This window comes from Chrysemys picta, chromosome 10, assembly GCF_011386835.1.
Source record: "Chrysemys picta bellii isolate R12L10 chromosome 10, ASM1138683v2, whole genome shotgun sequence".
In the NCBI taxonomy this organism is placed as follows: Eukaryota; Metazoa; Chordata; order Testudines; family Emydidae; genus Chrysemys; species Chrysemys picta.
In genome coordinates, this window is record NC_088800.1 from 34,708,932 (window position 1) to 34,726,334 (window position 17,403).

At 42.0% G+C, this 17,403-nt stretch overlaps 1 protein-coding gene and 1 long non-coding RNA gene across 14 annotated transcripts in view; both read right to left on the bottom strand.

The window, feature by feature from the left end:
* The window catches only part of HERC1 (HECT and RLD domain containing E3 ubiquitin protein ligase family member 1), a 218,434-nt gene that overhangs the window by 104,230 nt on the left and 96,801 nt on the right, over positions 1-17,403 (bottom strand). For 11 of the 13 annotated variants that reach the window (XM_065558371.1, XM_065558376.1, XM_065558370.1 and 8 more), the window contains 4 exons: positions 17,199-17,370; positions 13,678-13,984; positions 11,959-12,079; positions 10,967-11,018 (listed from right to left, as the gene is read on the bottom strand). In XM_065558371.1, coding sequence (XP_065414443.1) covers positions 10,967-11,018; positions 11,959-12,079; positions 13,678-13,984; positions 17,199-17,370 — 652 coding nt within the window. The remainder of the gene's footprint in view (positions 1-10,966; positions 11,019-11,958; positions 12,080-13,677; positions 13,985-17,198; positions 17,371-17,403) is intronic. The other 2 variants (XM_065558374.1, XM_065558372.1) reach the window with 1 other exon arrangement.
* LOC135973748 (uncharacterized) lies at positions 4,992-10,960 on the bottom strand. The gene is made up of 2 exons (XR_010590761.1): positions 6,379-10,960; positions 4,992-5,560 (listed from the first exon to the last, which is right to left on the bottom strand). It is a non-coding gene; the product is annotated as an uncharacterized LOC135973748 (long non-coding RNA).

Below are 17,403 nucleotides of genomic sequence, written 5' to 3' on the forward strand. Positions count from 1 at the left end.
CTCACTTCTCTTGCAATCCATAGTCTTTGCTACAGAGGACTCTAAAAAGCAGAGACACAGGATGGGTCATGAAATCCACATGGAAATCACCTTGAAGAACCAGTTAGTGTAAGGTAAGTAACTGTTCTTCAAGAACTTGTCTGTGGATCCCACTATATAGGCTCCAGAGGTGATCCCAGCAATTACAGACCGGTAAGTCTAACGTCAGTACCAGGCAAATTAGTTGAAACAATAGTAAAGAATAAAATTGTCAAGACACATAGAAGAACATAAATTATTGGGAAAAGTCAACATGGTTTCTGTAAAGGGAAATCATGTCTTACTAATCTATTACAGCTCTCTGAAGGGGTCAACAAACATGTGGACAAGTGAGATCCAGTGGACATAGTGTACTTAGATTTCCAGAAAGCCTTTGACAAGGTCCCTCACCAAAAGCTCTTATGTAAATTAAGTTGTCATGGGATAAGAGGGAAGATCCTTTCATGGATTCAAAACTGGTTAAAAGACAGGGAACAAAGGGTAGGAATAAATAGTAAATTTTAGAATAGAGAGGGGTAACTAGTGGTGTTCCTCAAGGGTCAGTCCTAGGACCAATCCTATTCAACTTATTCATAAATGATCTGGAGAAAGGGGTAAACAGTGAGGTAGCAAAGTTTGCAGGTGATACTAAACTGCTCAAGATAGTTAAGACCAAAGCAGACTGAAGAACTTCAAAAAGATCTCACAAAACTAAGTGACTGGGCAACAAAATGGCAAATGAAATCTAATGTGGATAAATGTAAAGTAATGCACATTGGAAAAAATAACCCCAACTATACATACAATATGATGGGGGCCAATTTAGCTACAACTAATCAGGAAAGAGAACTTGGAGTCGTCATGGATAGTTCTCTGAAGACGTCCATGCAGTGTGCAGCGGCAGTCAAAAAAGTGAACAGCATGTTAGGAATCATTAAAAAAGGGATAGAGAATGAGACGGAAAATATTTTATTGCCCTTATATAAATCCATGGTGCGCCCACATCTTGAATACTGCGTACAGATGTGGTTTCATCTCAAAAAAGATATACTGGCATTACAAAAGGTTCAGAGAAGGGCAAATAAAATGATCAGGGGTTTGGAACAGGTACCATATGAGGAGAGATTAAAGAGACTAGGACTTTTCAGTTTGGAAAAGAGGAGACTAAGGGGGGAATATGATAGAGGTATATAAAATCATGAGAGGTGTGGAGAAAGTGAATAAGGAGTGGTGTGGAGAAAGTGAATGGGAAGGTGTATGGGTGGCGGTCTGGACACCTGCAGGAAATGCAAGAGCCAAAACTGACTTGGCCAGTAGGCAGCTATCTTAATGGCTGTAAATTTGTCCCTGATGTTGGATATTATCACAGGGAATCAGGGAGATAGGCGGGAAGGCATATAGGAGTCCTCGAGCCTTTTGAAGAAAAAAGACATCTGGAAGGGAGCTTGGACTCATGCTGCCTCTAGAGCAGAAGTCCCAGCACATGGCATTGTCTACTATGGCAAACAGACCTATGGAGGGGGTCCCCCACTGGCAGAATATTGGGCCTAGATGGATTTCTGCAGTGACCACTCATGTCTAGTTACTATGTTTCTGCTCAGTAAGTGCACCAGGTCATTGCTGACTACTGGAAGGTGGAGCGCTAGCAGCCTCCCTCTGTGCTGATGGAACTACTCCCATAACTCGACTGCTTCCAGACAAATGGATAATTGAGCACCTCGTTTGTTTGTTTATATAGTACATAGCTGAAGCGTTGTCCGTCAGGATCTGCAGAGTAGAGTTCCAAAGAACAAGTAGGAAAGCAGTGCAGGCTCGTCGGATGTCTCTTAGTTCCAAGAGGTTCATATGGCGCTTCAGATGATTATGAGACCATGTGCCTTGCATCTGAAGGTGGTTCAGGTAGGTGCCTCAATCTGTCCCTAAGGCATCTGTGACCAGCTTTGTTGCTGGGAAGGAGACTGAAAACAGTAGCTCCTTTCTCAAGTTCAAGGTCACCATTTGAGCTCCCACACAAATGGGGGCAGAAGTGGGATTCATTTGTTTGTATAATACTTGGACAGGGAGCAAGTGGAATCTGGCAAGCGACAGCACATATGTGCACATGGACATATTGGCTACACCGTCATAGGACCTAATCACATCAGCCACATCATCAGGGGCTCGTTCACCTGCACATCTACCAATCTGATATATGCCATCATGTGCCAGCACTGCCCCTCTCCATGTACACTGGCCAAACCAGACAGTCTCTATGCAAAAGAATAAATGGACACAAATCAGACGTCAAGAATTATAACATTCAAAAACCAGTTGGAGAACACTTCAACCTCCCTGGACACTCAATTACAGACCTAAAAGTAGTAATCCTTCAACAAAAAAACTTCAAAAACAGACTCCAATGAGAAACTGCAAAACTGGAATTAATTTGCAAACTGGACACCATTAAATTAGGCTTTAATAAAGACTGGGAGTGGATGAGTCATTACACAAACTAAAAACTATTCCCCAATGCTAATTTTTCCCCTACTGTTACTCACACCTTCTTGTCAACTGTTTGAAATGGGCCATCCTGATTATCACTACAGAAGTTTTTTTTCTCCTGCTGATAATAGCTCACCTTAATTGATGAGTCTTGTTAGAGTTGATAGGGCAACACCCATTTTTCCATGTTTTGTGTGTGTGTATGTATATCTTCCTACTGTATTCCACTGCATGCATCCAACAAAGTGGGTTTTAGCCCACGAAAGCTTATGCCCTAATAAATTTGTTAGTCTATAAAGGTATGTCTACACTACGAAATTAGGTTGATTTTATAGAAGTCGATTCTTAGAAATCGATTTTATACAGTCGATTGCGTATGTCCACACTAAGCGCATTAAGTTGGAGGAGTGCGCCCTCACTACCGTGGCTAGCATCGACTTATGGAGTGGTGCACTGTGGGTAGCTATCCCACAGTTCCCGCAGTCTCCACCGCCCATTGGAATTCTGGGTTAAGCCAGTGGTCTCCAAACTTTTTTGATCGCGCACCCCTATCAGTAAAATTTTTTTGAGCATGCACCCCCAGCCGCACAGAAGCAAAAAAATGCTCCTCTGCCACGCACCCCCAAGGATCCTCTTGCGCGCACCCCACTTTGGAGACCACTGGGTTAAGCTCCCAATGCCTGATGGGGCAAAAGCGGGTGGTTTTGAATACATGTTGTCAGTCTCCCCACCCTCCGTGAAAGCAATGGTAGACAATTGTTTCGCGCCTTTTTTCCGTGCAGACGCCATACCACAGCAAACGTACAGCCCGCTCAGCTCACCGACACCGCCACTGTTGTGCCCTGGGTGCTGCTGTCAGCAGATGGTGCAGTAGAACTGCTAACCGTTGTCATACACCACTTCCGCTGCAACTCTGCTCTGCAGCTATTGCCTCGATAGCGAATTTCTCCATGTTGTCAGTCATGGGCTCCGGGGTACGTGTTCTTCTTCCTCGGGAAATGTGCGCGGTGCTAACCATAGTCCTCCACTGCTTCCGCTGAAGCTCTGCTCTCCTGGTGCCATGAATCCACCTCGCAGGGCCTCTTGTCGTTCTGTATAAATATCTATTCTCGTGGCATCCGTCGTCATCTGATTCTGCTGCAACTCTGCTTTCCTGCGCTCCTTCAGATGTCATACCACGGCAAGCATGGAGCCCGCTCAGATCATCGCTGCTGTTGTGAGCATTGTAAACACCTTGCACATTATCCTGCAGTATGTGCAGAACCTGCAAAAGCAGGCGAGGAGGCGACGACAGCGATAGTGATGAGGACATGGATACAGACTTCTCTCAAAGCACGGGCCCTGGCAAATTTGGACATCATGGTGGTAATGGGGCAGGTTCATACCGTGGAACGCCGATTCTGGACCGGGACACAAGCACAGACTGGTGGGACCGCATAGTGTTGCAGGTCTGGGATGATTCCCAGTGGCTGCAAAACTTTTGCATGCGTAAGAGCACTTTCATGGAACTTTGTGACTTGCTTTCCCCTGCCCTGAAGTGCAAGAATACCAAGATGAGAGCAGCCCTCACAGTTGAGAAGCGAGTGGTAATAGCCCTCTGGAATCTTGCAACGCCAGACAGCTACCGGTCAGCCGGGAATCAATTGGAGTGGGTAAATCTACTGTGGGGGCTGCTGTGATCCAAGTAGCCAATGCAATCACTGAGCTGCTGCTATCAAGGGTAGTGACTCTGGGAAATGTGCAGATCATAGTGGATGGCTTTGCTGCAATGGGATTCCCTAACTGTGGTGGGGTGACAGACGGAACCCATATCCCTCTCTTGGCACCAGACCACCTTGGAAGCCAGTACGTAAATGGCAAGGGGTACTTTTCAATGGTGCTGCAAGCACTGGTAGATCACAAGAGACGTTTCACCGACATCAATGTGGGATGGCTGGGAAAGGTGCATGATGCTCCCATCTTCAGGAACGCTGGCCTGTTTGAACAGCTGCAGGAAGGAACTTACTTCCCAGACCAGAAAATTACCGTTGGGGATGTTGAAAAGCCTACCCCTTAATGCCATGGCTCATGAAGCCATACACAGGCACCCTGGACAGTAGTAAGGAGCAGTTCAACTATAGGCTGAACAAGTGCAGAACGGTGGTAGAATGTGTATTTGGACGTTTAAAAGCTCGCTGGCGCAGTTTACTGACTAGGTTAGACCTCAGTGAAACCAATATTTCCATTGTTATTGCTGCTTGCTGTGTGCTCCACAGTATCTGTGAGAGTAAGGGGGAGACATTTATGGCGGGGTGGGAGGTTGAGGCAAATCGCCTGGTGTCCAATTACATGCAGCCAGACACCAGGGCAATTAGAAATTTCATGACTGGCCAGCCTACGGTGTGACAGTTCTCTTTGTTTCTCCTTGATGAAAACCCGTCCCCTTGGTTCACTCTACTTCCCTGTAAGCCAACCAACCTCCCACCCTTTGATCACCGATTTCAGAGGCAATAAAGTCATTATTGTTTAATTCATCACACAAATAGGGGGAAAACTCGCAAGGTAGCCAGGGAGGGGTGGGTGAGGAGGGAAGCACTGGGTGGGTGGTGGATGAGTGGAGGAGGGAAAGACAAGGCCACATACAGTTCAAAACATATTGAATGCCAGCCTTCTGTTGCTTTGGCAATCCTCTTGGGTGGAGTGGCTGGGTGCCCAGGTGAGGAAGATATGAAACTTGGGCAGGAGGGAAGGCAGTTATACAGGGGCTGCAGCGGCGGTCTGTGCTCCTGCTGCCTTTCCTGCAGCTCCACCAGATGCCTGAGCATGTCAGTTGGCTCCCCCATTAGCCTCAGCATTGCATCCTGCCGCCTCTCAGCGTGCTCCTCCCTCCTCTCATCGGGTTCATTTAACACTTTCCTGGACTCTGCCATTGTTTGCCTCCACGCATTCTGCTGAGCTCTTTCAGTGCGGGAGGACTGCATGAGCTCCGAGAACATCTCATCGTGAGTGCGTTTTTTTCACCTTCTAATCTGCATTAGCCTCTGGGATGGAGATGAGAGAGGGAGCATAGAAACATTTGCATCTGCGGGAGGAAAAGAAGGGAGAGTAGTATTTAAAAAGATATATTTTAGAGAACAAAGGGAAGACTATTTCACACTGAATCAAGCAATTCACATTACACAGCACATGTGCTTTTGATACAAGGTCGCATTTTGCCTCTTATAATGAGTGCCCACCGGTTTGGTGTGAGACATCACACACACTTGGCTGGGCAACAGAATTCGGCTTGCAGGCAGCCATGGTAAGGCAAAGGGTTTCGGCTTCTTCAACCTTCATAACATGTGGGAATGGTTTCAAAACAGGAGCACCCTCCTTTCCCATACCAAGCAAAGCCCGTTGAGTTGGCCATTTAAAAGGAGGGGCTGCGGTTTTAGGGTGAATGTGCAGCACAATCCAACCCCCCCTCCCAAATTCTCTGGGATGATCGCTTCACACACACCCCTCCCCCACTGTGTGGCTAATATCAGGGAAGATCTCTATCAGCCAAACACAAACAGCTCAGCATGAACGGGCCTCCCCCCACCGCATGGCTAACAGCGGGGATGATTTATTTTCAGCCAAAGGCAAACAGCCAAGCAGGAACAGGCACCTCTGAATGTCCCCTTAAACAAATTTCCTGTATTTCAACCAGGTGACCATGAATGATATCACTCCCCTGAGGCTAATACAGAGAGATAAAGAACGGATGTTGCTTGAATGCCACCAAAGCCCGGGCCCATTCGCTGCAAGGTTTTGTTTTGCAATGATTCCAGACTATTTGCTACTGGCTTGGCGTGGTAAATTAATCATTAAACACGCTTGCTTTTAAACCTGGTATTATATTTACAAAGGTACACTCACCAGAGGTGCCTTCTCTGGCTTCACGGTCCGGGAGCCCGCCTTGGGAGGGTATTGGCTCCAGGGTGATGAACAGTTCCTGGCTGCCGGGGAGAAGGGATTCTCCGCTTGCCTGCTGTGCGCTATCCTCAACCTCCTCCTCATCTTCAAACTCCTCACCCCTGTTGCACGAGACTCCCCCCTTGCAGGTGTCCATGGACAGTGGTGGGGTAGTGGTAGGGGCCACCCTTAGAATTGCATGCAGCTCATCATAGAACCAGCATGTATGGGGCTTTGACCCGGAGCGACCGTTTGCATCCTTTATTTTTTGGTAGGCTTGCCTCAGCTCCTTAACTTTCACGCGGCACTGCTGTGTGTCCCTGTTGTAGCCTCTGTCCATCATGCCCTTGGAGATTTTGGCAAATATGGTCGCCTGTGCTGATGAGCTCTGCATGGTCACCTGTGCTGATCAGCTCGCCACGCTGGCCAAACAGGAAATGAAATTCAAAAGTTCCCGGGGCTTTTCCTGTCTACCTGACCAATGCATCTGAGTTGAGAGTGAGTCCAGAGCGGTCACAATGGAGTACTCTGGGATAGCTCCTGGAGGCCAATACCGTTGAATTGTATCCACACTACCCCAAATTCGACCCAGCGAGGTCGATTTTTAGCGCTAAACCCCTCGCCGGGGAGGAGTACAGAAATCGATTTTAAGAGCTCTTTAAGTTGACAAAATAGGCTTGGTCGTGTGGACGGGTGCAGAGTTAAATCGACCTAACGCTGCTAAATTCGACCTAAACTCGTAGTGTAGACCAGGGCTAAGGTGCCACAAGTACTCCTCGTTCTTTTTGAGTCCTCTTTGTTCCCCTTTTTATAAACACATTATTTTTGCCCTTCTCCAGTCCTCTAGGACTTCAACTGTCCTGCATGTGTTCTAAAAATAATTGCTAACATTTCTGAGATTGCTTCAGCTAGTTCCTCATGTACTCTAGGATGAATTCCATCAGGCCCTGCTGACTTGAATACATCTAACTTATCTAAATATTGTTTAAGCTATTTTCCCCCAATTCTGGATTGTGTTCCTTCCCCCTTGTTGTTAATAATAATTGTGTTGAGTATCTAGGTCACCATTAACCTTTTTAGTGAAGACTGAAGCAAAATAGGTACTGAACACTTCAGCCATCTTAATGTCATCAGTTATTAGCTCTCCTTACCCACTAGCTAGAGGACCGACATTTTCTGTCGTCTTTTTCTTGCTTCTCTTGTATTTAAAAGAATTTAAAAGAATAAGAACCTATTCTTATTGTCTTTTATGTCCCTTGGTACATGTAATTCATTTTGTGCCTCAGCCTTTCTGAATTTGTCCCTACATGCTTGTGCTATTCTTTTGTACTCCTCCTTAGCAATTCAGCCATATTTCCAATTTTTGTAGGATTCCTTTTTGATTTTCTTTTCCTTAGCCTCCTAATGTAGCCACATTGGCCTCTTACTATTCTTCCTATCTTTCCTTCTCATCGGGATAATTTGCAGTTATGCCTTTAATAATGTCTCCTTGACAAAATACCAGCTCTCCTGAACTTTTTCCCTTAGATTTTCTTCCCATGTGATCTTATCTACCAGTTCTCTGAGTGCTTTTTTGAAGTCCATTGTCCTTATTCTGCTGCTCTCACTCCTTCCTTTTCTTCAAACAATGAAATCTATCATTTCATGGTCACTTTCAGATTCATTACCAATTCTTCCCTGTTGGTCAGAATCAAGTCTAAAAGGGCTGTCCTCCTGGTTACTTTCTCCACTTTCTAAAACAAAAAGTTGTCCCCAATACACGCCAAGAACTTATTGGAAATTTTGCATTTTTCCGTATTACTTTTCCAACAGATGTTTGGGTAGTGAAAGTCACCCATTACTACAAGGTCTTGTGTTTTGGATATTTCTGTTATTTGTTTCAGAAGTGCCTCATCCACCTGATTTGGTATTCTATAGTTAGACCCCTACCATGATATCACCTGTTTTTTCCCTTTTATCTTTACCCAGAGGCTTTTAACTGGTCTGCCTCTGACCTCCTTCTGGACCTCAGAACAAGCGTATATATTCTTGTATATATTTTACTCCCTTTTTCTTCTGCCTCTACTTCCTGATCAAGCCATCCCCATCTATGCCAATATTCCAGTTATGAGTCTTATCTCACTTAGGCCTGGTCTACACTGGGGGGGGGTAGGGGGGATGATCGACCTAAGATACGCAACTTCAGCCACGAGAATAGCGTAGCTGAAGTCGACTTACCTCGTGTTCTCACGGCACGCGGTCGACTGCCGCCGCTCCTCCGTCAACTCCGCTTCCGCCTCTCACCGCGGTGGAGTACAGGAGTCGACGGAAGAGCGATCGGGGATCGATTTATCGCGTCTACACTAGACGCGATAAATCGATCCCCAATAGATCGATCACTACCCGCCGATCTGGTGGGTAGTGTAGACGTACCCTAAGCATCTAACCCTCACATGCTAACAAATGATCTCTCTACATAGTCTCCCTCATAACTAGGAAAGAGCTATCAACTAACCAGAAGAATACTAAAATTTATCTTAAGCTCTCTACAATATTCAAGCTTCCCCAAACTCCACATACATCTTAACTACAAAGTTAGTTTCCAAGCCCTTAGTAGAGTTCAAACACTGAACTCAAATTATTTTAGCATCAGCTGTTCACTCTTGTGACACATACATCCCTACCTCCCGCTCTAAAGACAAGACACATGCTTTGCTCCCTCCATTACTTCCAAGATGACTCTTTGATAGTCTTGAAAAGAAAACCATTAAGATTCTTCAGACTGATATGATATCAACTAGAAGGGTCACGTACTTGGACTTACATTTATAGTAAACAGAAAATTGCCCTCCTACCCTCTGCCAAATCAAGTGCCATTCATCTTCTGGATTAGAGTTCTGAAGGCTTTGAACTGCATTCTATGACAAAAATCCATTATAAGCATCAGGATAGAGAACTTCACTATGATAGATAGATGAACATCCCCCATCAGTTTCTTCTTGCTGATTTCAGAAAGTGAATGAAAGTAGAAAGAAAACTCTCTAAAAACAGCTGAATTCATGTTGTAATAAATGGACATACAAATTTATCCTAATTGTAAGCTCAACTTGTGAAAAGTGGATAAAGGTTCATGAATTGTCACAATGAGCTATTATATAAAACTGTTTAAGAAAAGATGTGAAAAGGAGAGAGAAAGACTGAGTTAATTTAAACAAAATATTTACTGATATAATCTTAACACAGTCTTTGAATTTAACTGGTGAACAAGAGGACCAGAAAATAATGAGATGGGCTGTTTCATTCATCACTCCTTTTTGAAGGCCTTAAAAAGATACTTTCAGGAAGAACAGTGAGAAGAACTTTTTATCACCACTGCTGCTGTGATGGAAGGATTGTTGCCATGACGTCAGACCTTGATATTCCATGATCGCTGCATCAGAAAAGATGCCAACCTTAGATCCCGCTGTCTTCTCCTCCCTCAGGTGCCCCTTTTTGCTCCTTATCTTCCTCCTGTCCTACCTCTATCCTGCTCTCTCTCAGTTTTTAACTGGATCCTGAAATCAGCCGTACTGCACAGTGCCAGCACAGTGGGATGAGATGGTCCATCCAGCTCTGCTCAGCCTGAGGACCAGGGAAGGAAAGGGACCTGACCAGACCAGTCAGATGATGTCCCTGACGAGGTTGGTGAGCTGGCGTCCACAGTCACAGCTGTCATGATCAACTTACCAACCCAAAGCATCCCATCCGTGACTGAGCAGCCACCCTATATCCTGAGATCATCAAAAACCATATTTCCCCCATCTTTACTGTCCTATTTATTCTCTCCCTTCTGTGTCTGTCTGTTTTGTCTAAGGCAGGAAAACGACTATCATTCTCAATTCAGAACTGAACAGCAGAACTTTCTCCTCGACCAGAAAGGACTGTTAGACTGCATAAGAGACTTTAACCAATATTCACTGTCCCCAGAAAGGACTTTGATAGGTTTTGATTAAGTTTGTTTTGGATAAACAATCAATTTAAGTTCTAATGCTTTTTACCTTGTTTTATTTTCCTTTTGTGTGTTTCAATCAACAAATTTCTTAAGCTTGGTCTGAGTTTTATAATGTGTTTGGCACGGTATTAAGCAGGCTGAGGACTCTGTATATCAATCCCCAGACCTTGTTTAACACTGTTTAACACTGGACAGTAATTGAGTTGTGCTAACACCTTTATCCTCTATAGTGCATCTAAATTAATACAACAGCTCTCACTAGCTCCTAAGAAATATCCCACGAGGAAAAGATATATACAGTGGGCTCTAGAATTTACCAATCACACATCTTTGCCACACAAAGATATGCTCAAAGAGTGGTTATTTATGGTCTATAGTAATTATTAAGAGACCTAAAAAATTCTAATTTTTTTAAAATAAGAGAACAATTTTCATGAACCATTCTAATGAGCTAAGATCATATATATGATACTTCAGAAACAAGTTATTTCATGTGAATCTAAAAATACTTTTAAAAACACTGAAAGCAAGTTTAAAATATACTAGATTACACCAATATCCAATATATTAATAAAAACTTACCCTTCTTTCTATGTGAGGATGCCAAATCCAAATCAACATTTCGTCTTCCACTCTAGATTTAAAAGAATTAATACAAAACCTCATTTCTCTTTTTAACTATACAACAAAAAAGTATCTCAAGATTTAGGCTTTCTTAAAGCTTTTCAGTACTAAGTGAAATGAGACAAAGCAAAGCATTTTATTTTAGTTAAAACAATCTGAGTTTTTAATAACATGACAGAGAACACAGCACATTTCTGAAGAAATAATTACTGTAACTGTCATAACTTACAAAAAATAGGGAAAGACTCTTAACAAAACTTCATGATCCACATGAGTATGTTAGTCTGTAAGACGTAAATCTAAAAAACATGTTCCTCAGAATACTCCAGTTCTTCATTTAACAAGATTTCTAAGCCTTTGGGGGGAAAAAAACTGTAGGGCATAGCTTTGGCTGTGTAAATGCTGCTCACGAATAAGACTCCGTATTTGTCACAGAGGTCACGGAAGTCACGGATTCTGTGACTTTCCGTGACTTCTGCAGTGGCTAGTGTCCCAGGCCTGGGGGCCGCCTGAGCAACTCTCAGCCCGCCCAGCCCCACCCCGCCAACCCTCCTCCCGGGCTGCGCCCCCAAGCACCCCCCCCCCCCCAAGTTTTAGTCAGCGGTATATAGTAAAAGTCATGAACAGGTCATGGGCCATGAATTTCTGTTTACTGCCCGTGACCTGTCCATGACTTTTAATAAAAATACCCATGACTAAAATGTAGCCTTACTCATGAACAACAATGAAACAACCTAAACTAACCTATAATCATTTTTAAGTTCATTTTTGTGCAATCATTTGTTTCCCCAATAGCAATGCAGGTGGTTTGCAGTGGTCTCCTCTGTATATCCACTGCAAATTCACAATGTTTCTAAGCAAAATGGCACATGTTTAAGATATCTTTCATATCTGAAAAAATATAGATGTAAGACTGAAACTGTATAAAACATCAAGTTAGTTTTACCTACCAGTGAGTAACCCTCTTCATCTGATTCAGGCTGAGATAAATCAGATTCACTCCTCGATTTGATCAGCCTATAGTTTGAACTAGAGTGGGTTGAACGACTCTCTGCAGTAAGACTTTCACTCCTGCCTCACAAACATACACATATAAAAGAGAAAATTATTTCACAAATGCTCTTTGTAGAATACAAAACTAAAGTAAATTATCAGTCATAAGTTGTTGTACAAAGTCTCTGCTACAAATATTAATTTCAGGGCATAATATTCAAAAACTAAACTTTGTATATAAACATAAAAAGTGTGTATACTACCTACCTGTATCACCATTAATGTTTATATCAGACAAAAGTAAGCACTGAGAGTCAAATATTGATTCAGTTGGCAACACAGCTTTATTTGGGAGAAGTCTAACCAGGATTGTCTCAAGGCCAAAAGGGGACAGGAATAAGATGTGAAAGGGCTTGCAAGTGTTTACTAATACCCTCTATTAGCATACATTATTGCTCCTCAGCACTCTTACTGGTCAGCAGATGTGATAGCAGCCTGAGATGACTGATTTCCCTGAGTTCTTCGGTAAGTGTTACATACAGTAATGTTCAGTATGCAGAAACACTTCGATTTCTAGCGGAGGGGACATGGCAACAGACAAGGAAAGGCACTATATTCTTTTAAGACCCACCCATTAAGTGAATCCTAAGGTCAGTATGCTGAAGATGAAAGCCACTTTGACACCATCACCAGACACAGCTGCCCATGTTTTGATGGCTGGACTCCAAGCAAATAGTCAAAAAGAATAAAAATGGAACTGAAATTAAAAAGTCTTCCTTATAAATTTCTATTAAAATTTCAGTTTAAATACAGTTTAAATGTGAAACAGTCTAAGAAAAGCTAAAAACACTGAGAAGCTTTCAGTATAACTCTACTGAGCAGTGTGACAGATGTTAAAAAGGACAAAATCAAGATAGATTAAAAAAACCTACATCTGTGTTACTAGCAATACCTTAGATTATTAAAATTAAATATTTTTTTAAATACACTTGACTATCAGAATTTATACTGTTTACGTCACACGCTGTTTCACTCCAATTTAGACAATGAAACTAGTTGCCTTCCTTTCTGGTTTTCATGCATCTGGCTAACAAAGTTCTTTGTTTTCCAGGAAATATTTAGTTCTTTTTTTTTTTTAAATTATGAAAAACATTTCTATTCATATTAGGTTTTTAGGGCCTGTCCATGTTATTACTTTCTTTTAAAACCCCACATTTTGGGTATAAGCAGTGTAATCTTTAACTAACACTATATGTAAAACCCTAATACATATAACAATTATAAACAAAGAATAAAACAAAAACTCTTGTCAAACTAATGAAAATATGAATTTTTCAACAAATCAAATTATTTTAAATCCTAGATGATCTGGGTTTCATTATGATGAGTCCACACAGCTATACTCAATTTCAAAAAATCAAGCTGTTTCAAGTATATCATACTATATCTAGGTTGCCCGTATCATGTTGGGTTCTTTTATGAAAAATTGAGAGACACCACTTTCCCTCTGAACCTAAACATCAGTGTTGTTTTATCTAAACCCTTGAATTCTTTTTCTTTGTTGTCATATCCTGAGTTTATCTTCAAGAGTTATCAACTAAATTTTAACAAATATTTTTAGAAAGAAGTAGAGGAAAATTAGCTATTTTAAAATTCATTAAGTTAATGAATCCCACCTAGTCATGAGTCCAATCCCTTCAGGTGTACTAGTTGAAGTTTGCTGCAACTGTCCTTCCTCCCTTCGTTTTTGGAGCTCTTCAATAACAGGGCTTACTCCTAAGATCAACAAGGCACATCTATGGATCACAGAGTTGCATGCAGCAGTGTACACATCTTGACCCTCCGGAAGATCTGTGCTAACTCTTCGTTCCTGTTGGGACTGAGGAGGCTGATCATCAACTCTAGTCCCATTTCCAGTGTTCATCCTATCTCGATCCCGACTGCGAGCTACTTCACGGGCTGATAGGAAACATTGAAATATTTCTGTAACATGCAACACAAAAACAAGGTCTTAACGTCTAGGCAAAGCTAAATTATAATAAAATCGTCATCTTCAGTTTAGGCCAAACATTGGCATTGACAAGTGGAAAATATAACAATTTTTTCCTAACAGTAAAAAAAAGGATCCTTTAACAAGTAAAAATCTATAAAACAAGTTAACAAATATAGACTAATTACTTAGTCTAGCATCTACTATGTTAAATTTAAAATGAAGGGAATAGTAAAATCTGGCATGCTGCTAAACAATTCCTTCAGCAGTGCACTGCAATCTAATTATTTAAAACGGAGCAAGAAAGGGAATGATCAAAATTCTTTCATTCCGCTGAATACCTTCAAAGAGCCAGAATAAACAGGAAAGCTTGTACACTGCCATTTAAAAACTCACATTTTATTTTTTTAAGGTGAAAACACATCCCATATAACAATGATCAGAGCAGGCACTGGCAGTGTGCTATTCCTTGGATGCATTGTGCGTATGATAAACAAACAGCTGAAACCTCCTAGAGAACAAAATCTGTTTATATGGTACTGTATAAGGATGGCCTGGGATTATAATGTTCGGGTCAGGAAATAAGGAACAAATGCTACCAAGTAAAAGTAATAACTGGCTTTTTAAGCATGCTAGCTTCTGACTAGAACACTGTCCATCAGTGGCAGTGCAGGGTTAGCCATGTCCCTTAGAAGAGCATGACAATTAGAGAAAATGCTTCCAACTAAATATTTATAATTCTTACAATAAACTGGTGAAACTTACTGCAGAGCATACATCCTACTCAAATTCCAATGCACACCAAATTGCAGCCTAACCAAACAAGTGCTGGTTGGTCAACATCTGTGTACTTGAATTCTTGGAGAAAAGAAATTTTCAGTAAGAAAGAAACTTTCCAATTTTCAATCAAATCTAGATCCACAGACCAATCAATGGGATTTGTGTAGCAGTATGCACCTGGGGGATATGCAGTCATGCAGAAGAACTGGTGTTGGCAGTGGGGTAGCCTGTAAAATCTTCTCGAGGTCATTTGATTTTTGGTCTGTTCATTTCCTCTGGAGAAATGGCTTTCCCTTCAGTCATATCTCTATTTCAGTGGGAGACACAAAAGGACTATTTTCTTCTCCCATATTGCCTGTAGCAGTTCCAGCATCATTTGGCAGATGCCAATTTCTTTTTGGATTTCCTCTTCAGAGGTCACTTTGCTACGGTCTTCTCAAACAATCTTTCTCCCAAATATTTAAGAGGCTAGTAGTAGAGTTTTTGCCTGAATATCACCACTCCAGAATTGAAGACAACAGTGTCTGAGTAAGAGAGGTGAAACCCAGAGCTCCGACAAAAAAATCTGAAAGAGTTGAGCAATGCTTCGGAAACAAAAACTGCTACTGGAATTATCTTACAGAGAGAGACCACCTGACTATAACAATTCCTGATCTTCAGGAATACATCAGTCCATGCTAATATTGTTTGGGTAGAGCATGCTAATATTGTTTGGGTAGATACACACGAAGCTGTCAAGGTTGTTGAAGATGCTTCAAAATTCCTCTGGAGACATGAATCCACTTCCCCCACTCCCTTTCAGAAGGGACTGTGGCTCCTTTACCACAGAAGAAAGAAATTTAGGTAGCTAGATAGCAGGTTTTGAATTACTTTACCTGGTAATAATTTTCAGGTCATCTCTCCTAATCATCTGGGATGAGCTGGCTATTCACATTCTTTCCTATCACATCTCTAGAGCTGTGTGGACTGAGACCAAAATCTCAGATTTGTCTCCAGAGAGGAAATACTACTCTGTGGTCTCACTTTCCTCCATAAGCTTGGTCCTTTTCATAGTCCAAGCTCCGTGTTTTGAAGGTTCTTTTAATGGGAAGTCTAGCAATTACAGGGCTTTTTTTATTTTAAAACCAAGAAGAATCCTAATCTGTCTACCTGTGCTGTGGGAGCAAAACAAAAACAAGTAGGTTCTTCTAAGGGAAATGATGGGCCCAGTCTAGTTCTATATCCCTCTACAGTGCAAGCTGGAAGACCCTGTTGGTGGGTCTATGGCTCTGGGTTTGGTAGCAAATGGGGTCTCTTTATAGCTTCAGCCTGATTCTAGGAAAACAAGCCTAGGCATTTGTTAGCTTTGGGTCACTGGGAAGAATCTTCTACCAAACGTTTTGCAGGCCTCTCAGTCATTACAAATCAACAGAAATTAGAAAACAGTCTTATCCAAGACCCGCCCCCCAAGCAAAGTTAAGTCCTGGAGCAGAAATGAAGCAGTTTTCTATGCAGGTTCTCCTTACCCCTTGGTCAGGGTAGCCCTGGCAGGCTCCTCCCTGAGGAGAGGGGAATAAGTCACTAGCATAGAGCATATTGGGAATGTCACACTGATATGGAAACTAGCCCCTAAATATCCAAGGTGGGGGGAGGGATAGCTCAGTGGTTTGAGCATTGGCCTGCTAAACCCAGGGTTGTGAGTTCAATCCTTGAGGGGGCCATTTAGGGATCTGGGGCAAAAATCTGTCCGGGAATTGGTCCTGCTTTAAGCAGGGGGTTGGACTAGATGACCTCCTGAGGGCCCTTCCAACCCTGGTATTCTATTATTCTAATATGGTTAGATGTGGCTTCATCAAAGGAGGAAAAAACACAATATTTTAATTAACAGGCTGAATATCCCTTTTAGCCTGGGTACAAGACCCAATTCTGCAAAAACTACCAAAGTTGAAGGAATTTGGCAATTTTCTTTGCAAGCCATATTTAAATATCAACAATTACAAATTATCTAGACAGTCCATGAAGTTTACAGGTGGTGGTGCAAATATGAAGTGCACTGAAAAACATACATTAGTAATTATTACAAAGGTCTGATTAAGCAGGCATTCAACAACATCAGTAAATTCCAAACCAATCCAATGTTAGCAACAATAAATTTTATTCCAAACTCTAGAATAAGAGATATTTAAAATCAATCTGTTACTACATACATATACATATAGAAAGTATATTGTATACGCACACACACACACACTTATTAAAAAGTGCAGAATATTTCTTATATTTTGACCCAATGAATACACTAAAATTTTACACAAATAAACTCAATGACATTTTGGATGTCTGAAGTAAAAACTTCTAGATTAATTTTTAATTTGTCCTTTGTTAAACAAATGTACAGTCCTTTCTAGAAACCATGAAATTGCATTCCTACATTTAATGTCTACTTACTTCCGGCTGTCATGACTTCATGCTCTCTTTCCTCCTCTTCATCTTCTTGTTCTGGATGCCCCTCTTCTCTGTCTCTCTCTGCCTGCTCCTCCATTTCAGCTTCTTCATCAATGGTCCGAGTAAAAGAATGCTCTTGGGGATCAATATCTGCAGACTCCTGGTTTTCTGACATCTAAACAAAGTTGTTTAAGTTACACGGTGAAAT